This window comes from Triticum aestivum, chromosome 1B (assembly GCF_018294505.1).
Source record: "Triticum aestivum cultivar Chinese Spring chromosome 1B, IWGSC CS RefSeq v2.1, whole genome shotgun sequence".
In the NCBI taxonomy this organism is placed as follows: Eukaryota; Viridiplantae; Streptophyta; class Magnoliopsida; order Poales; family Poaceae; genus Triticum; species Triticum aestivum.
Genome location: NC_057795.1, coordinates 566,242,752 through 566,264,635, shown reverse-complemented (window position 1 = coordinate 566,264,635; position 21,884 = coordinate 566,242,752). Strand labels below are relative to the sequence as shown.

General features: G+C 44.5%; 3 protein-coding genes across 3 annotated transcripts; 1 reads left to right on the top strand and 2 right to left on the bottom strand.

Moving 5' to 3' along the window:
• Positions 1-6,923: 6,923 nt before the first annotated feature.
• LOC123095547 (heat shock 70 kDa protein-like) lies at positions 6,924-7,838 on the bottom strand. The gene has a single exon (XM_044517047.1). It carries the CDS (start codon positions 7,702-7,704, stop codon positions 7,102-7,104), a length of 603 nt encoding a protein of 200 aa, XP_044372982.1. The 5' UTR covers positions 7,705-7,838; the 3' UTR covers positions 6,924-7,101.
• Positions 7,839-8,805: 967 nt separating this feature from the next.
• Positions 8,806-12,859, top strand: LOC123138785 (uncharacterized). Its single transcript, XM_044558667.1, has 5 exons — positions 8,806-9,098; positions 9,177-9,300; positions 11,132-11,250; positions 11,691-11,809; positions 12,312-12,859. Exons 1-4 carry the CDS (start codon positions 8,890-8,892, stop codon positions 11,806-11,808), a joined length of 570 nt encoding a protein of 189 aa, XP_044414602.1. The 5' UTR covers positions 8,806-8,889; the 3' UTR covers position 11,809; positions 12,312-12,859.
• Positions 12,860-14,224: 1,365 nt separating this feature from the next.
• On the bottom strand, positions 14,225-19,201 carry LOC123138774 (actin-related protein 6). Its single transcript, XM_044558656.1, has 8 exons — positions 18,904-19,201; positions 17,460-18,253; positions 16,193-16,385; positions 16,069-16,132; positions 14,937-15,021; positions 14,796-14,846; positions 14,645-14,707; positions 14,225-14,546 (listed from the first exon to the last, which is right to left on the bottom strand). Exons 2-8 carry the CDS (start codon positions 18,164-18,166, stop codon positions 14,417-14,419), a joined length of 1,293 nt encoding a protein of 430 aa, XP_044414591.1. The 5' UTR covers positions 18,167-18,253; positions 18,904-19,201; the 3' UTR covers positions 14,225-14,416.
• Positions 19,202-21,884: the final 2,683 nt, after the last annotated feature.

Here is a 21,884-nt window from a genome sequence, read left to right as displayed (position 1 = left end):
AAACTTATATGATGGAAAATGGACCCGGGGGCCATAGGTTTCACTAGTGGCTTCTCTCAAGATAGCATAAGTATTACTGTGGGTGAACAAATTACTGTCGGGCAATTGATAAAAAAGTGCATAGTTATGAGAATATCTAGGCATGATCATGTATATAGGCATCACGTAAGCGACAAGTAGATCGAAACGATTCTGCATCTACTACTATTACTCCACACATCGACCGCTATCCAGCATGCATCTAGAGTATTAAGTTCATAAGAATAGAGTAACGCATTAGGCAAGATGACATGATGTAGAGGGATAAACTCAAGCAATATGATATAAACCCCATCTTTTATCCTCGATGGCAACAATACAATACATGCCTTGCTGCCCCTGTTGTCACTGGGAAAGGACACCGCAAGATTGAACCCAAAGCTAAGCACTTCTCCCATTGCAAGAAAGATCAATCTAGTAGACCAAAAAAAACTCATAATTCGAAGAGACTTGCAAAGATAACAAATCATACATAAAAGAATTCAGAGGAGATTCAAATATTGTTCATAGATAATCTTGATCATAAACCCACAATTCATCAGATCTCGACAAACACACTGCAAAAAGTATTACATCGAATAGATCTCCAAGAAGATCAAGGAGAACTTTGTATTGAGATCCAAAGAGAGAGAAGAAGCCATCTAGCTAATAACAATGGATCCAAAGGTCTGAGGTAAACTACTCAAACTTCATCGGAGAGGCTATGGTGTTGATGTAGAAGCCCTCCGTGATCGATTCCCCCTCCGGCGGAGCGCCGGAAAAGGCCCCAAGATGGGATCTCACGGGTACAGAAGGTTGCGGCGGTGGAAATAGGGTTTCGTGGTGCTCCTGGATGTTTTCAGGGTATATGGGTATATATAGGCGAAAGAAGTCAGTCAGGGGAGCCACGAGGAGCCCACGAGGGTGGGGGAGTGCCTACCCCCTGGGAGCTGGGCCTCCGATTAATAGGTTAGTCCCAAAAATAATATAAATTTGTATAATAAAGCCCATTAAACATCCAAAACAGATAATATAATAGCATGGAACAATCAAAAATTATAGATACGTTGGAGAAGTATCAGTACCTCTCGCCCTTTTGCCTTGTAACGTTGTACTTACTTAATTGCTATTTGATTATGTATCATCAGTCTGCACCTGAGCTTCATTATCCTCTGTTTCTTCCAATATTATTTGATCTATATTTACTCTTTGCAAAATGTAGAATAATGGCAACTCTTATAAAGAATTTTCTTTGGGGAATTTATTGAATTATCCTTGCATCAACATGGAGAAGGGCTTTGTCCAGCCCGTGTTAACATGTAATCTAAGTTCATCCTTCTCAAGCCTTCAAAATTTGTTCTAGTATAGATTTGGATAGGCATCATTTCCTCCACTACTGTTTACTTTGCTGTTTACATCTGATTGGATGTTTGCAACAACTACCAGTTTTAAATTATAGTTATAAAAACATGTTCCTTATGCAGAACAAATCCATTTATTTGCTTATATAATTGTGAAACATGTGACATGTCTCCTTGTTTCACTTTCAGAGTCGTATCACTTATGCCAGGCAAAACATTAGGGAAGATAGTGAGACAAACCATCTTGAGGACAGCGAGATGACCCCAAGGTCCTATCTTGATGAAGACAATGAGTTGAAGCTACTCACCAGCAGGTGTGAGACAACCTTTGTTCAGTCGCTGCCTCAATCAATTCAACTTCTTCAGTTTCAACTTAAAGCGGAAAGGCTTGCTTCAGCTCAGCTCTGACTTGAAGTCAAAGATGTAATGAAGATGTCAGAGGACTGCCTTGTGCACTATCGTGCCATATAGCTAGGGATGAAGCATCTATCATTGACACAATTGATGTCTCATCAGCTTGTTCGGCTGTTTGCGGGGCCTGACCTAGCCAGGCCTAGTGCCTTCTGAAGTGCTCTCAATTTTCTATATTCTTTTGTCGACGCGTTTATTTGCACTGCTGGCGAACTTTGATGCTCAGTGGATGTAATATGAGTAATAGCCATGATAGCCTAGCGTAAGTTGCTTGCTTATTTATTTCCTTGTTGTCTTGTTTATTTATTTGCTCGTAGTGAGTGCAGTTCTTTTTCTGCGGTTTGCTAGTGGCCGCAATAACCTATTTTTTAAAACTAGGCCACAATAACCATGGGCTACATATTTACTGTAGTGACACTGGGCCTCCTACGGGCCGTAGAAACAATGGGCCTTCTACGGGTCGTAGACACAATGGGCCCTCTACGGTTTGTATCATCAATGGAGCTTATACAGGCCGTATGATCGATTGGCCACACATGGGCCAATAACACACCGCATTATGGTCGTAAATGGGCTAGAGTTGGAATCATCCGTTCATGGGCCGACCATAACGGGCCGTCGTTAATACATCGTATTTGATGAAGCTATGAAAACGGCCCAATGTATTAACGGGCCACAAACAGGCTGACTGTAACCACGGGCTGAATTTGGCCCACAAGCAGAAAATGACAGTAACGGGTCGTAAGTAACCGAATGCTGGAAATGAGCCCAAGATAAATGGGCCCTGAGAAGGCCGAAAGATAACATGGGCTGGAAACTGCCCAATGGAATAATGGGTCGTTAATGGGTATAAAGTGATACATTGTTCATTACGGGCCAGTTTCACCACGGGTCGTTAATGGGCCAAGAGTTACAAAGGGCCTCATATAGGCCAAAAGACGTCATGGGCCATACATGGGCCGGAAGTTAAAACAGGCCAGAATCATATTGGACAGCCCAGATGAAGCTACTGGGCCTAATTCGGATAGGTCGTAACGGGACCTGGGTTAGCGGGTTGTAAATGGGCTATATGCGAACAAGCCGTTAACAGGCTTTCTGTGGGCCGGCCTGCAACCTTTTGACCAAGTCAAACGGGTCGGCCTTTTCATAGGAATGGGCCTCTGTTGGGCCGTGCCATGTGTCGACGTATCATAGGCGCCTTCAGTCCAATGAGTGGATGACATCTGTCCCAACAGTGAGCCGACATGTGTTTCCTCCAGCCAATGATGATTTTACACGTGGAAAATCCCCATTGGTCTGGGTTGTTAACGGGTTATCGGATCCAAAACCGGACCCGATAACTTAACGGCGTTCCGTTATGATGGAAGCCACATGTCGGTCACCCTTGATGAAAGCACTTCTGTGATACGTGATTTATCGTCGTGGAAGTGGACACTTCCGTGATGATAATTTTGGTAATGTCATGGAACACTTCTACAACAGCACATGTATGACTATCTTGATTCTGTCATAAAATCGTCATGGATGTACATGCATGACAGAAAACGTGACCTACTGTGACAAACATGTATCATCATGGAAGTGTATTTTTTTTGTAGTGATACTTGTGGGTTATCACGTTCCCGCGGGATCTATTTATCCAATCTACTACAACTTTATATATCTTTTTATCCGTGAGGGATTGACAACCCCTCTCTTACATCGGGTTGCAAGTATTTGTTCTTTGTGTGAAGGAGATGTTTACGTGGTGTTGTGTGGTTCTCCTACTGGTTAAATAACCTTGTTCTCATCACTGAGGGAAATACCTACTGTTGTTGTGCTGCATCATCCCTTCATCTTTGGGGAAATACCGACATAGTTCAAGCAAACATCACATACCGATGTATGCAGTCCAATGAGTGTTGAGGCACGCGGCGGGTATCGTTATTTTCTGACCTTCAGAGATGTTTTCAGCAGATATGGGTATACCTACTTGACAAAACACAAGTCTGAAACATTTGAAAAGTTCAAAGAATTTCAGAGTGAACTGGAGAATCATAGTAACAAGAAAATAAAGTTTCTACAATCTGATCGCGGAGGCGAATATTTGAGTTACGAGCTTGGCCTTCATTTAAAACAATGTGGAATTGTTTCACAACTCACGCCACCTGGAACACCACAGCGTAATGGTGTGTCCGAATGTCGTAACCGTACATTATTAGATATGGTGCAATCTATGATGTCTCTTAATGATTTACCACTATCATTTTGGGGTTATGCATTAGAGACAGTTGCATTCACGTTAAATAGGGCATCGTATAAATCCGTTGAGACGACACTGTATGAACTATGGTTTGGCAAGAAACCTAAGCTGTCGTTTCTGAAAGTTTGGGGTTGCGACACTTATGTCAAAAGGCTTCAGCCCGATAAGCTCGAACCAAATCGGTGAAGTGCGTATTCATGGGATACCCTAAGGAAACAGTTGGGTAAACCTTCTACCACAGATTTGAAGGCGAGATCTTTGTTGCCAAAAATGGAACCTTTCTAAAGAAGGAGTTTCTCTCGAAAGAAGTGAGTGGGAGGAAAGTAGAACTTGATGAGGTAATTGTACCTTCTCTCAATTTGGAAAGTAGCACATCAGAGAAATCCGTTCCCGTGATGCCTACACCAACTAGAGAGGAAGTTAATGATGATGATCATGAAACTTCAGATCAAGTTACTACAAGACCTCGTAGGTCAAACAGAGCATGTTCCGCACCAGAGTGGTACGGTAATCCTGTCCTGGAATTCATTTACTAGACCATGGCGAACCTACGAATTATGAAGAAGCTATGATGAGCCTAGATTCCAACAAATGGCTTGAGGCCATGAAATCTGAGATAGGATCCATGTATGAGAACAAAGTGTGGACCATAGAGAATAAATGGATCTTCAAGAAGAAGACTGATGCTGACGGTAATGTTACTGTCTACAAAGCTCGACTTGTCGCAAAAGGTCTTTGACAAGTTCAAGGGGTTGACTACGATGAGACCTTCTCACCTGTAGCGAGGCTTAAGTACATCCGGATCATGTTATCAATTGCCGCATTTTATGATTATTAAATCTGGTGAAATGGACGTCAAAACTGCATACCTCAATGGATTTCTTAAAGAAGAGTTGTATATTATGCAACCAGAAGGTTTTATCGATCCTAAAGGTGCTAACAAAGTGTGCAAGCTCTAGCGATCCATCTATGGACTGGTGCAAGAATCTCGGAGTTGGAATATACACTTTGATGAGGTGATCAAAGCATATGGTTTTATACAGACTTTCGGTGAAGCCTGTATTTACAAGAAAGTGAGTGAGAGCTATGTAGCATTTCTGATATTATATGTAGATGACATATTGTTGATTAGAAATGATATAAAAAATTTGAATAGCATAAAAGGATACTTGAATAAGAGTTTTTCAATGAAATACCTCGGTGAAGCTGCTTATATATTGGGCATCAAGATCTATAGAGATAGATCAAGACGCTTAATAGGACTTTCACAAAGCACATACCTTGACAAAGTTTTGAAGAAGTTCAAAATGGATCAGTTAAAGAAAGGGTTCTTGCCTGTGTTATAAGGTGTGAAGTTGAGTCAGACTCAAAGCCCGACCATTGCAGAAGATAGAGAGAAAATGAAAGTCATTCCCTATGCCTCAGCTAAAATTTCCTATGCGCCTTACATACAACATTGTTTGTGAGACCGTGATAAGCAATGGCAACTCACAATTGAATGGTAGGTCATCCACCTCACACTTTGGTCAGCTCTATGTGCAAATACGATACATGAAAAAGGTTAAGTCATTTGATCATGAAAGGGTTTAACTAAGTCTCCTTGCGATGGTGAACATTCCTGTGGTGCTTCGACTTATAAGAAATTGCCCGCCTCTTAGTCATGAGACTACACTATGTAAACCACGTGGTATTTAGAGACCAACCCAGTATAGAGAGGTTGGCTCTCAACGTAGTATAATCTAGACACAAACCCATAGTGTTCATCCCGAATGTCCTCAGCGAGTCTATATTGCTGGTCAGTTCACCTACGAGCAGTTCATCATGACAAGGAGGATCTGGCACAAGACGCATGATAAGCTGATCTTGGCCCTCAAGGCGGTGTCACTCTTGCTAGAGGCCTCGCATCACAAGACCACCTACAACATGGGCTTCTGCCTCCTTGATTCTAGATGCACCCGTTGCTACTCGTGCACGAACAACGAACCCCAAGATAGGGATGATGCGGCAGGGCGAGGAGACAAGGAAGGATGAGCTAGAGATGAGACAACACCGTTGGCCGCGGAGTCACAAGCGGAGGCACGACAGGAACGAGCCAGAGACACATACGACATGGACGGCCATGGCATCACTCACGGAGGCGATGAAGGAATAAGCCAGGAAGACGAGTTCAAGGGTTGATGTTTTGGGTTTGTGTGTAGATGCAGGGAAGTGAGGTAGAGGGATGGTGGGAGTGGTGACGGCTCGACGGAGATGAAGATTTGGCACCATGGGGTGATAACCCACAAGTATAGGGGATCACAACAGTTTTCGAGGGTAGAGTATTCAACCTAAATTTATTGATTCGACACAAGAAGCCAAATAATATTCTCAAGTATTAGCAGCTAAGTTGTCAATTCAACCACACCTGGTGGACACAGGAACTAATCATCTTCCTGGTGGGCGACTGGAGCTAATGGTCTTCCTAGAGGACAATTGGAGGCCCAGCCTAATCGTCCTCCAAAAAGACGATTAGGTCCAGTCGTCCTCCAGAAAGATGATGCCGTATTATTTGTCAAAAATATCAAAACGGTGTATTATTTCTAAAAATTATTTAAAAATGTATTATTTAAAAAGCTCATGTATTGACTATACAAATCCCTTTACATTTACAAATAGCCAAACTACATTAAGTTCTCTAGTCATTTCCCACCCACTGGTCCAGCATATTCTTGAATGACAACATCTTTTGGACATTCTTAAGTTACATCATCTGCATCTAAAAAAATAGAGGAAACAAGGGTGAGTACGACAAGTCATACTCAGCAAGCAGTACTTTACTAATATAACAAAATGACAAGAAAAATATAAATACAGTAATACGGCTTGACTGTATTTAAATGAATTAAGCAAGATGTCAATGGAATGGAATAGATAAAGCAAATACCAGCGAAACTGGATTTAAAGGAATAGATCACTCACCCAAGAAATGTATTTAAAGATGGTGAATGGGTATATGTATTGGTATCACATGTGACCAGCAAGGTTCCCTACCCGGGACTCACAGGGGTGAATATTCACACTTTTACACTCTTAAGAGGGGTACTTCGACATCGACAGCCTCGACCAGAACCACGTGGCGCGCTCGCACTCGCGGCGGAGCTTGCCGAGCGCGCGCGCGTCGCCGGAGATGTCGACGCCGTGCTTCCGCTTGACGAGCCGGATGAAGTGGTCCATGACGCGCTGGTCGAAGTCCTCGCCGCCGAGATGGGTGTCGCCGTTGGTGGCGAGGACCTCGAAGACGCCACCGTCGAGCGCGAGCACGCTCACGTCGAAGGTACCGCCGCCGAGGTCAAACACCAGCACGTTCCGCTCCTTCCCGTCGGCCACCTTGTCGAGGCCGTAGGCGATGGCGGCGGCAGTGGGCTCGTTGATGAGGCGAACGACGTTGAGGCCGGCGATGGCGCCGGCGTCCTTGGTGGCCTGGCGCTGCGCGTCGTTGAAGTAGGCCGGGATGGTGATCACGGCGTCCCGGACCTTCTCGCCTAGATACGCCTCGGCTGTCTCCTTCATCCTCGTGAGCACCATCGCGCTCACCTCCTCCGGGCTGAGCGTCCGCACGTCGCCGGCCTTCACCTCAACCTCGAGGTGCGGCTTGCCGTTCTTGTCCACCACCTTGAACGGCAGCAGCTTCATGTCCCGCTGCACCTCGGAGTCGCCGAACTGCTTGCCGATGAGTCGCTTGGCGTCGTAGACGGTGCGGAGCGGGTTGGCTGCGGCCTGGTTCTTGGCGGCCTCGCCGATGAGGCGCTCACCGGAGTCGGTGAAGGCGACCCAGGAGGGGGTGATGCGGTTGCCCTGCTCGTTGGCGATGATCTCCACGCGCCCGTTCCGGTACACGGCCACGCACGAGTAGGTCGTGCCCAGGTCGATGCCGATCACCGGCCCGCCGTTGCCGTTGCCGGAGCCCTTCTCGGCTGCCGAGGGAGCCGGTGTGGCCGCGAGGAGCAGCACCGCGAGCAGTAGCCCGAGCAGCAACGTCGTCGAAGCTACTCCCTCCGTTCCAAATTACTTGTCTTGGATTTGTCTAGATACATATGTATCTAGATTCATTTTAGTGCTAGATACATCCGTATCTAGATAAATCTAAGACAAGTAATTCGGAACGGAGGAGTAGCTTGTATCCAAGTTACGTAGCAGGACGAGGTGCTGTGGCTGCTATTTATGGCGCGAAGAGATACCTACGTACAGCGACGGCGTGACGTGGACGAATCGGAGGTGGTCTCCGACGCGGTGTGTCCCTCGGGAGCGTGGCGACACGCGGGCAAGACGATATCTGCCGTTGGATCGTACGATCGGACGGCTTGGAAGGTTCGTGACGTGCTGGCGGGAACCGGGCTGTTGGCTACGTTTTTTTTTCCCTTTAGGGGAGGGCTGTTGGCTACGTGACGTGTAGGCTGTCGACGACAAGTTCAATCATGTTTCCAACAAAAAGAATCCGTTCCTGGCCCGCTTTGCAGGTTACATGTATAAATGTTTCTCTCACCAAAAATATGACCCAAGAGGTATAATATTTTGGACCGCACCAAAATTCCGGAAGTCGTCTCGTCTCTGACCAAATTTAAATCTTTCCCTATTTTTTTTTTACTAATAAAGCACGGAGTGCTTCTGGTCGTCCGTCATGGTCGTTTTACAAAAAAGCCCCTTTGTTTGTGAGAATTCAACCCGCAGTCCTATCTTAAGTGGATATCTGAGAAAACGTTTTGTTTTTGCACAAAACACCCTGGCGTTCAGAGTATTCAACGCGCGGTCTGAGCAGATTTGTAAAGAAAAAAAAACACAACCACACACGCACGGGCTCACCTCCTCTCCCTCTCGCCCATGAAGTCGCCGCCGCCGCCGCCGCCCACGCCGGCCGCTTTCGGCGAGCTCCAGCGCCGCACAGCACGCCCCCGAGCCCCCCCAAGCTCCGCGCCTCCCTCCCCTCCGTCCAGATTCTCCGCTCCCGGCCTCTACTGCCCGCTCGCAACCACACCCCCGTGGCTAGGGTTTCGGGCAGTGCTTCGCCGGCCCGTCTCCGGCGGCCCCAGGTTCATCCCTCCTTCCCCTTTCTTGGCCGGGATCCTCCACCCCTACATCTCACCTTCTCTTCATATCCTCTGTTGCAGATGCAGATGGAGCACGCCATGGGATTTCCCCATCCACCACGCTCGCTGCCGTCAAGGGCAGGAAGGAACCCTAGCCAGCAGCACCTCCTCACCTCGGATGATGCCTCTGCTGCACCAAGATAGGGCAAGCAATCCCCATCTGCTCTCTATCTCTCCCATTAGCACAAGTCCATTTTTTAAACAAAATTCTGCTACTGCGCCAAATAGTCCATGAACAGATATATTTTTTATTTGTGAACTGGTATCCTTCAAAACATAAATAGTGTATATATGTGCTATTTTCATTTTTGTTCCCTTCTCATTTTTGTGCTTTTATTTGCAAGCTCATAAAATAGTTACAGTAAAAATGCCAGTGTGTGCGAGGTCACTATTGACAAGTCATTGTAGTGCTACTACTGCATTAATCTTAGCTGTGAAGCTATGGTCTGTTCTTTGGTACAACAATGAAATGTTAATATGTTATTCTCCTTTTATGCTTTGTGTCAGTGCACTGTGGTATGACGCCAACACTTATTTGGCACCTACATTGCATCGACAATTTGTCAGCTTACAGTTTGTACCATCGAGAATTTTCACGCTTTACACCTGCAGCTATATCGCTATACTATAAATATGTTTAGATGTCTAAAATGGTCTTGGTACTGAACCTGACTGATAATGTATTTGGTGTATCTTTTCTGTAGAATTAGTACCAGAGTTCTATTTGTATTATTAATTGTGTAGAGCTGATAATTAGACCATAGAGTCGCTGTTGATTTGGTTTATTCCTTGGCAGATCATTTAAGTACTTTATCTTATTACAAAAACTGAACGAAAATATAGCAGCAATACATTTCATGACATAGTGTTATCCGTGCAAGAAAATTGCTTGATTGATTATTAATAAATGTAAGCAATCTATCATGTAGGTTTTGTTCGATCCTACACTTAAAGAAAATCATACTGAAGATCTGAGCTTAAGTGTTCCAACAGCTGAAGCACCAGCTCAAGATGAAGGGAATCTCTTAATATGATTGTAGATCCATTCCCGTAAAGTGCAGTTAGAATATGGAATCCACCTCGAACTCGGTTTAAAAAACAGAAAGCATATGGAATTTTGCTCTATCAGGTAGCAATTTGGTTGTTCAATCCATCCATAGTTACATTTGAAGATATATTGTTGAATTTCCTTATTTTGTGAATACAAGTCTGAACTTTTAGGACATCTGGCACATGAGTTTGAACCATCCAATTATAGTGCTACTAATTTTGGGTCACTACATCATGCAATACTATGGATGCTGTTTAACATGGCAAAGTTGGATTTTTTTATTCTTTTTTCAGATTAGAATCACTTTAGCAATGCCATATAGATAATACAAGATGTGGCAAAGTGTTGCATTCAATAGAGATTACAGTGATAAATTGGTGAAATTAGTTTGCTCTCTGATCTCTGTTAGCTTTAACTCGCTAGGAAGCCATGTAGTCCTATTTTTAGTACTAGGAGGAGAACGTATATTAAATATATGCCATCCAGGAAATTGATCTCTGTTGTGCTGGGGCAAACTAAGCCAGAGCAAGCACTTACTCAAGGCAAGGAGCAGTGCTCGTACTTGCTCATGGTTGAGGTAGATTCAGGTTAAATTTTATGTGTTGATTCCCTTCTCTTTCACATGTCTAGGTCTTTGTGCCTGATCAAGCTGTTCTTTGACAAGTATTATCTTTGAGTGATGCCATGTTGGTAATAAAATACTATATAACTCACATTTCTTATATGTTCCTTTTTCATTTTTGTCCTTTCATTTGAAAGCTCATATGGTCAATTTTGGAGGCGACTACATGTATATACTGCTGATGTTACATGTAAACAAATTCGATGTTTTTATGCATATGACCGTGCACATCACCGAACCCTTTCCATTCTATTGCAAGGTCAAATAGTTTTTCGTGTTCTAACTCTTTGGGATAGTCTGCAGTTATTTGGTTCATCGTCGCGCCTCAAGTTTCCAACAGCGCCGTGGCTGTACACCGTCGACTTCGCCGGAAATCCTTCTGCACATACTCTACTGTCCGCCGAAACTTTGTCTGACCTGAGGTACATACTACAGTGTCATCAATTTGTATCTGTCATCAACTACTTACTTCTTAAGTATGTATGTCGTCAACTATACTACTTATTAAAAGGGAGAAATAGATGATATGTTAGAGATAGATGAAACAATAGCCCTGTGAAACAGAGGATTCTGCTTTCTATGTGAGTATCTTGGTGCATTCTTGTTTCTGTATAAAATGCAGAGGTCATGAACGACAACTGATCTTGGATTTGAGTTTCTTTTAATCTTTAAATGATGTACAGGGCCAACAAATTCAGTTATTTGGTTTTGTAACTTGTGGTGAAAAAAGAGGTGAGGTAGAGAGAGAGAGAGAGAGAGAGAGAGAGAGAGCAGAGAGAGATGTGCACATCGCCGAACCCTTTCTATTCTATTGCAAGGTCAAATAGTTTTTCGTGTTCTAACTCTCTGGAATAATCTGCAGTTATTTGGCTCATCTTCACGCCTCAAGTTTCCGACAGCGCCGTGGCTGTACACCGCCGACTTCGCCGGAAATCTGTCTGCACATACTCTACTATCCGCCGAAACTTCGTCTGACCTGAGGTACATACTACAGTGTCATCGATTTGTATCTGTCATCAACTACTTACTTCTTAAGTCTGTATAGCATCAACTATACTACTTATTAAAAGGGAGAAAGAGAGGATATGTTAGAGCTAGATGAAACAATAGTACTGTGAAAGAGAGGATTCTGCTCTCTATGTGAGTATCTTGGTGCATGCTTGTTTCTAAATAAAATGCAGAGATCATGAATGAATTAAAACATGCTCTCTGATGTTTTCAGTTAAAGTAGTATCAGTTGTATACTTGTATACACCCCATTTGAAAAATAGTATGTATATGCTCCTTGCAAACTACTACGTAAATCTAAACGTTTTACATAAGACTGTCCGTCTAGATACAATAACTAATTAGTATTTTAATAACTAGAATTGCATGGCTTGATCGCTCTGCTTGGGTCTTCTCTTATGTCTGAGTGCACCATGTGCGGTTTAAATAAGTCTTCTAACTGTTTGGGCTAATTTGCGTTCTGTTTTGATTTGAGCTGATGGGGATGAGATGTGACCCCGCTGCTGGGCGTCGCAAATGCCACTGCTCCAATGTGTGCCCCAGCTTCGGTGATGTACGGGCGAGGCAACACGATTTGGGGCAGTGACCCTCCTTCCAAGAAATCAAGTTTTTTCGTTCAGATTTTAGAGCTCGAGTTTCAGCTTAGTTCAAGGATAGAAAAGCATAGTCCTTATGGATTCAACAAGGAAGACCATTAGCCGCCACCTTTTCAGAATTGGATGGTGTGGTGCACCTTCATCCTGCTGTCCAATTCCTTAGCTTATTTGCTTTAACTGTACTACAGTTATATAGCAGGATAAGGATCCAATCTTGTGATGCCTCTCCATTTGCACCATCGTCAAAAGTTGCACATGAGTTGATTCAGACTTTCAGAATTCATAGAACACCTAGAGTTATTTTATTTCCACAAATATCACCATGTTTTGCTATTGATGTAATGCTATATTCCTTGACTGAAATCAAACCCTTTAGTTGCTACTGTGGTGCTTTTATTATTGTTATATTCCAGAAAGTTGCAGTTTATTTGCTCTAAAACTACTCCATGGATGATAGTTTATGCTGCTGATCACTGCACGATTCTAATCAAACGGTCTGTTGCAGTTTGATTATATGCATGGATGGCTCGATCTCACTGTCGTCCAAAGATCTTCTTATGGGTGTTGTGTGCATATATTCAATAATGGTTTAAGTTTCAATTAAAATCGTTAACTGGACTCCCATGATTGCGGTGGCGTATTATTCGGCAAAACGTGCTGCTTGGACGAAACAATTGATCAACTCTGACCGCAGCTGGTAGGGGGCACCAAACAGAGACTGCTTGCCCCGCCTCTCCCCCTCCCAGCCCCATGGGGAACTCTCCATTACGGCGCACCACGAGAGGAAGGGATAGGCCCATTTCGACATAGGAGGTAGACACGACGTGGCGGCGGCGCAGAGCACTTTGCCAAGGGAGACTTAAGAATGGATAACGATAAGGAAGATGAGTTCGTGCGTCCATATTTTAATAAAAGTTAACGTCAAGTGCTTTATTGGGCCAAGCCCAAATAGTTAAAAAAAATCTTCCCAATTAAACAACCATACGTAAAAATTGCCTAACAAAGATGCTATAAAAATATCTGTAATTTTTTAACACAATAAAAATAGCTTTAAAATGTTCACGGTTTTACATATGTTCACACTATCTTTGTTTAAAAAAAATATGTTCGCATTTTCTACAAAACTTAAAAATTCCCAAAAAAGTTCCATTTTTTACTAAAACAAAGTCCATCTAGAAATGTACAACCAAAAACAAAATATTCTTTTCATAAAAAACATCTATTAAAAAAAATCCCGTAAAAAATGTTCTTTTTTAGAGAAATGTTCAAATTTTCATAAAAACGTTAACTATTCTTAAAAAGTGTTCCAATTTTTATGAAAATGTTAACTTTTATTAAAAATAAGGATTTTTCACGGTTAACCTTATTATGGACATTTATTAAAACTAAATATAAAAAAGATGCACAATGGTGCATGAAGCTGGTTGTGCCTTTTTTTGCCCGGTGCAACGCACGGGTATTTGTACTAGTGTGATTCAATTCTACTTTGAATTTTGTTCGGTTATTGGACTTGAAAACCGGATTTTACTGTCATAGTATAAAAAACCAAAATTTCGGTTTATTCGGTTTCAACATCGGTTCGCCAGTTTTTATGCCCACCCCTACGCAGGAGCCAGGAGGACCGACATAAATTTCACAATTGTTATTTCAACAGCAAAACTTCATGAACTCATTTACTGAAATCATGACACAAATTTATCTTCACATTTTTTTAGGGGATATCTTCACACTTGTTGACTGATTTTTCTAAATGCAAGGAAGGTTCATGCAAAGGTCGGCTAGAAAATCCTCGGGAAAAACTGAATCCATTCATACAAAGTTGATCTGCATGCGTGCATGCATGGGGAAGACAACCTCTAGTCTCATGGGCCATGGCCAACTAAGCATTAGTTAAATTTGTATAAGACAAACCCCTAATTGCAATGCCAATTGCTAAACATGTCATCTAAAACAGGCTACATTGTCCTATCTACTGAGCATCTATTCAATGGAAAAATCTTCGGCGGCACCGTGCCGACCCCATCTCCTCGTACTCCGATTTTGTTACGCACATCGACTCGAAATCGGGGCTGGACGCCAGGACAGATCCTCCTCTCCAGACACCAAGAATTGGGCTGCACAAAGTAGCAGAACGTTAATGCCATTCGCGCCACACATGAGCGTTAGTGAACGAGGGAGAGGCCAAGACAGAAACAGAGTAAAAGGCACGTACTTCTCTTGAGAAATTATCTTCACCTGGTACTCCTCGGGCACAAGAGGTCGAAGTTCTCTCTGCCTGTTGATACAAACAACTAAGATGATGCACACAGACTCTGTGCAATGGAAGATAACACAGTCTCTTTTCCTACAGAAAAACTACTTACAATCTTTCAGCGAACCGAGGGAACAACGTGCTTCCGCCTGTCAAGATGATGCTGAAAACAACCCAACGCATGAGAACAAGAGTCACGCGACCAGATCTCAAGATAGCGTCAGGCATTTCACCGTTTAACTACAAAACATACCTCTGATAAAGCACAGGTTGAATATACGGATGACAGGCTTGTGCAGCCCGAACAATACACTCAGCAAGGCCCGCCTGATTCATGCCTACAAAATTTTGTTATCAGTATTCTTATTACTTACCATTGCAGAAGGGAAACTAATGAGCTGAAGCAGTAGGTGGAATCGCTGCTGCTAACTTGCACAAATTGACGTTATCCTGACAATCATTCAGCCTATATATGTTAAGGTGCTTCCTTTTCTTTCCAATCTATTCTATCCATCTGATCCAAAATACATGAAAGCTAAATTTGAGTGGAAAAAAATGTTAACAGAAGGAAATAGAACTATCATGATTGGTAATGCATGTAGCAAATAAAATCAAAAGATTCTGTACATAACTCTGTATTGTTTCGTTTCTCTATCTACATGAATTGGCAGAGCACCTGCCTTTCACGGTAAAAAGACATTTTTTGGACAGAAGGAAAGACAAGGATAATACAAGACTGTTTTGTTGTGCATCAAAATTTTGGGAGAACAAACAAGAGAAATTGTGACCCATAAGTTTTGCTCTTACAGCAAAACTATCCCATATTTTCTGAACAAGCAAATTAACCCCATATTCAAATTGTCTATCCTTCTTTTCCTTTTTGTTTTATGTTTGCTCTGATTCATCCCACCAAATGTATTTTCTAGGATGCCCTCCTAGTATGTATCAAAATGCAAAGCCTGAGGTTGTAACATGTAAGGTCCCAAGGCAATACTTATCCAGTTTAATGCAATGGAAGTACCATACATTTTGAAAGCATTTTAATGATCACCACACATTTTTACAGACATTGCGGAATGCAGAGAATCTACTCCTGAAATTTATATATCCGTAACTAGCATCAAATGATTATGTCTGGTTGAGAAATCATTTTCATTAAGGGTGACAAATTAAAATTAGGTTGAGGATCCTTGAGTAGTCTCTGAAGCTCACTCTGCTAATCCAGCATCTCACTGAGAGGGGGCTAGCTAGAGAGAGAGATTCAAGGTCCTTGAGTTAGTCTCTGCAGGACAAGGATGCTAGGGCAACAGTAGGGGCATGTTCTAAAAAAACAGACTATGAAGTACAGATGAAGAAGGTATATGAGACATTTAGATGACACTAACCCAGATCAATTGGATGAAAAAGCATCTCTGGGACAAGGAACCTCTCATTGGTCAAGGCAAATTCCTGCGAATCAAAATTCCGTTAGATGAGACCAAGAGATATATCAAAAACACAGGTTGTTACATTTTGACTTAGTTCAGGTTTTTTTCGATCCTTGTCTATGCCACTGTCACCATCCTTTTTATCTAATTCTCCTTCAACGGGCAGAGAACAGTATCGACGTGCTTCATCCAAGTCTTTGACAAACCCTTTCTTGTATGTTATGCCATCAGGGAGAATGTAAGAACATCTAAATGGGTTGTCTTTGAATGATAAACTGCAATAATTGCATATCACTGTTAAGAGATTTGATCATTTGTAACTAACAGAGAAAAAGTTTGAGTAACTGATCAACTAGACAGTATATGGTGCTTGGAAAACACAATGACATGATGGTGCGCACATTGCGTAAACTAAAAATAATAATCAAAGCTAGACGAACGAAACAGTGTGATCAAAAGTATTTCGAATGTCAAACATGGATGAGCAGATATCCACAGATGTGTTCAACTAATCAACCAACTAGTAAATCAATGAAGTACTAACTGATATCCCTGTCCAGCTCCAATGGCAAATTTTAAAGTTTGAAACTCTTGATCAAATTTGACTTTGGTGGAATAAACCCTCACATTCATTAATTACTCAGTACTCACAGCTCAACAACGGGACCACAACCAGTCATTCAGACCGCAAAGGATCAGCAATCATTCCTTGTCATATCTTCTCAACTCAACATAACCAAATACCTGACCATTCAGACTCTAAGTACATGGTGATCTTGCATTTGCTTAGTTTGGCAACAGAAAGCAACTCTAGGCCATAATATTTGATTTTGGTAGGGTACAAGATTTATAACTATACTTTCCTTCCATAGTCTAAGCTTGTGCATGAGTGTGTGCATATGTTGTACAGTTGGATGATATTTTTAGCCATCTCTGTTTGACGCTATCATAACGACAACCATTCAACTAAAGTCTACAACCTGTCTAACCAAGTATCCAGGCATTTGAAGCTAACGAACAGTTGTTGTTTCGAATAAAGTAAAGTAGGACACAGGGTGTTACCCTTCTGTTTTCAGCAAGAAAAGAAAATGCAACATAGATTTATTTTGAAGATACGGAACATAGTTCCATAGGTACCATTCTATCAGCACATATGGTTAGATTTGTTGCTCAAACAACTCATTAACAGTCCAGATTACAAGAGGCACAAGTTCCTAGCTGATCTTTCCATACGAAGGTCACATTTTAACTTGAAAATTATCCTGGGTCCACACTCTAACCTTAAACAAACAAAAGAGAACACGGTAATTTGATATATCCACATCATGTCAGTGAGGAAGTCAGCAGACCTGGCAAGGCGAAGATCACGAGGGACATCAAGGGATACAAAGCATAGCTTTTCCTTTGCGTCATCAATGAGGAGGGTCTCATCCATGACATTAAGGGACCGGTACGAAACAAGCTCCTTGAGATAGTTTGTGAGGGCCTTGCCACCAAGGTCCATACGCCGTACAGCATAATTCAGCGTAAAGTTCTGAAGGACAGGGGACGCGTGGGTGAAGGAGAAGCCGCAGTCCATAACAAGACTGCATTGAGTATGAAAGAGCGACGGCTGGCGGCTGGCCTCGTAAAGGTGGACAAGGGAAGGAGCGTCTGCAACACAAAGAGAGTTGAAGCCAAACTCCTCGAACACAAGTTCATCGGTAGCATGCTGCAGTCCTGGAGGGTTGAACTGTGGCTCCACCAGTAACAAGGATGAGTTTGTCGGATCCACCTGGAGCAGGCTGCGCAGGACCCGTTCCCACACCTCCCGCTGCACCTCTGTATTGATAAGGTAGCCACGGTCAATAGGACGCCTCAACGTCATACCAGTCACATCAACATCTTGTGCCTGCAGCTGGTCAGCCGCTAGCCATTTCTTCGAATTTGCATTGGAACCAGGAGACTTTGCTATGCAGTTCGGTACGACAGCAATTGGATCCTTGTCCCCGCCAAAACCAGCCTTCAGAAGACCACCCCCATTGTCTATCACCACCACACGTGATCCAGCCGTCATGTAAAATCCCGCTAATACTTCTCTCTTATTCAAGTCTGTCCCTATCCAACTGAGACCCAAGCCGGTATACTTGAATTTAAAAGGGTCCTGCGTAAAGAAAATTAAGGGATCGATTACATAAATTGCTCAAAAACTGCATACAAAATTTCCCATGTAAACAACATGCGCTTGAGCAACAGACATAATAAATCTGCCTTAATATCTAGGTAGGCATGGCTCAAGTCCAACATGTTTTTTTTTTTTGAGAAAACTTCGTATAGCAATATAGCAAATCATGGAGCTGGTGAGAAATTGCAAAGTGGGGATTACCCAGACATAGCAACTAGGAAAACAAACCACGAAGTTTCAGCAGCTAGATATATTTTCTAACACCAGTAACACCACAAGCAGGAAGAATACACTGCAGCGGCGGCCTAAATCCTTGAACCCAATCGTATATCAGAGGCAGTGGCGGACCCAGGAATAAAATGGAGGGGGTGCACACTCCACAAAAATATTCTGCCTAATCCAAAGTGTCATATGATATATGATAAAGCATTATAGCTCACGGGATATATTCCAAATTCCGCGATTCAATGGCATCGTTCAATTGGCTAAATTGCTGTATTGCATCAGTTCAATGACATTGTAGTACTAACAGTTTGGCATACAAAGGTAAATATCACCGCTGTAGCATGTAAAAGTGGGGTGAAGAATGAGGGCACAAACAGAGAAACAACTCAATCAATTATCTGTACCTTGCTGTGAATGGCCAGACCGGTGAGTGCCTCCGGAACTAGGGGGTGGAGGCTGGAGCTCGCCGGTGCCCCAGGAGCTCGCAGCGAGGGGAGGGGGCGGGCCGCGCCGCCGCGGGCGAGCCGGCCCCTAGCGAGGAGAGGGGGGCGGCCGGGCGGCCGGACGGGCCAGGGGGCAGGGGAAGGGAGCAGCCGGCCGGCACTACTGGCGGCCGAACGATGGCCGGGAAGGGAGCGGCCGGCCGGACGACGGGGAGTGGCTGGTTAGGGCATCTCCACTAGAGCCCCCAGGACGCCCCCCCCCCCCCCCCCCCAGACCGCTTTTCAGTAAAAAAAATGCTCCCAGCCACACCCCCAAAGGCTTGTTTTGCGCTGGATTTATTCAAAAACACGACCGACGATATCAGGCGAATCCCAACAACCCGGAGGGCAGCTGGGGACGCCGGCACTCACTTTTGCATGCAAATGGTCCACCAGTCAGTGTCTCCAACTGCCTTTATCTTCTCCAGGCCCACCCATGTGCGAGCCACACTCCCTCTCTCTCCTCTCCAGCCCACACTCCCTCTCTCCTCGGTGACTTCTAGGCTCGGAGGCTGGAGCTCGCCGTGCGTGGCCGGGACGGGCGAGGACGGGGCGGGCGCTGGCCGTATCCCGCAGCACCTCCTCCAAGTGTCGGCGATGCAGCAGCGCAAGGCACACCGGCCGCGCGTCGGCGATGCAGCAGCGCAAGGCGCCCAAGGCGTGCGCAGAGGGCGTCACGGAGAAGGAGGCGTCGCCCACGGCCGTGCTGCCGAGGACCGCCACAGAGCGCGACTTGCTGGAGGCGGAGGAGGCTCCGGCCCAGTACTCTATGACGCCGCGGAAGAAGAACAAGAAGAGGCTGGGCGCCGGTGAGAGGCGGTGCACGCCGGTGGTCAGCCAGTTCGAGCCCACCGCCTGCCGCTACTGCTCGCCGCACGCCTCGCCCTGGCTGTCGCGTGCCGTCGCCACGCCTCCTTCCCCGCTTGCCGCCCTACGCCTGCCTCCCTCCCCGCTCGCCGCCTCCCGCCACCGCAGGACTCGACATCGCCATGGTGCCAAGGCGGGAGCGCGGCGGCAGCGGGTTCCAGCTCCCCAACTCCGAGCAGGAGAACTCCCTCTTCCTCCGTTCTCTCCGACGTGTCCGGGGACACCGCGGCCCCCGCCCTGCGCCCGGAGCTGTCGACGCCGCCCTTTGCTCCCGCTCCCGCTCCGGCGCCTGCGGCTGCTGCGTGCGCCAGGTGCAGCGTGGACGGGTGCCTCAGCTGCGAGTTTGTCGCTGCGGCCGCGGCGACGACCGGGTCGAGCAGCGAGGGGGAGGAGTGCTCGGCCACGAGCCTCGTGAAGAACGGCGGCGTGGGCAAGCGGGGGGCTGGCGGCGGCGGGAGCAAGTTCAGGGGCGTGCTCCTCCGCTGGCTGGAGGTCGTCGACGCTGCCGCGGTCAAGGTGCTCGACGAAATGCCGCTCCATTTGTGAGGAGTCCAACACTTCTCGTGGGGAGGTAATGAGTGAAAATTTTTGGCCCCCCAGGCCAAAGTTCTCGCCGGCAGCCCCCCAGAAGGCGAAAAAAACGCCTCCTGCGAGGGCAAACGGCTGGAGATGCCCTTAGGTCTCTCGGCTCTCGCTCGTGTCTGCCTCTGCGTCTCTGGGAGGACTGAGGAGAGAGTTCGAGAGAAGTGGACTGTTGGGCCTGGGCTGTTGAATGCATTTTAATTGGCTGGGCCTTTATCAGATCTGCGCAGTTTTACTTCAAAAAAAAAACACGGTAAAACGAAAACCAGAATTTGGGTGTCACGGCACGCACTAGGTCCGCCGGTGTTCTTTGCCAATGACCGGTGATGAGGGGGTAGTCGGGTCCCGCACATGTGGTCGTGTAGCTTAGGTTTTAGTGCCCTAGTAGCTTAGGTTTCGAGGTCATTCGACGTCTTCGCTTTGGCGCGGCGATGGCGGAACTAAATAAAGGAGCTCTTAATCATGTAGACTTCTCCACTAGTGTTTCATGTACTCATAAAAAAAAGCATGAGCTCGCCTTCCATCCTTGGCACACTTCTCCATAGTCATCTGATATGAGGCTGTGCTTGGAGAAATCAAATTTCTATTACTAGTGCTTCGAAATGCAAAAGGAGTACTAGCATATTACTAGTGTATGTATATGTACCCATCTGATGAGTATTGAAACGAACTGTATAAGGCTTGTACCTCAACTATTCAACTTGAGTGTTCTTTTCATCTTTCAAAACCACCATGCCTGAAACAGGGGGCAAACTTTCAATCTGATGCTCCACGACCATGTAAGAGCCATTTGATACAATGACGTCTTTATAAAAAAGCGGATTTTGCAATTAAATCTATGGTTAAACAACAGATGATTCTAACATTTGTTAGATGATTGGGATGGAATGTATGTCATAGTTCAATGCCAACACATATTACAAGCCATTCAAGTTGTGGGATCTAGATTTTGTAAATCATTGATTTCTTAATCTTGGATATTTCGATTTTCATTTCAATAGGATCCAAACAAATTTGAATTTGTGTTTGAATCGAACCTGGTTTTTAGTGTCGCCTCTTTTTTGACCAAGACATGTTGTCCCAGGTTCATTAAAATCAATTTTGGTGAAAAATGCTAGTCCTCCAAGTTTAATGTCACATTCATGGGATCATTCACGAGTAGTGTACTCAGCAACCATGTTTCAGAAATATTTGAATTGGTCATGTACACTGTTTGGTGTAGTGAATATCAACATTTCTAATACTCCCTCCGGTCCATTTTAATTGTCGTTGAGTACAAAACATAGTACTTGACTCCCTCTATATTTTTCAGGATCCCTCCTGCCACCGTGAAAACAACATGGTCAGATTCTTTCAATTGGTGTATAACACCAAAAGATTCTTTCGGTACCTGCAAAAAAAAAGATTATTTCGGTACTTTGCCATATGTATATCTGAACATTAGTCAAATGATA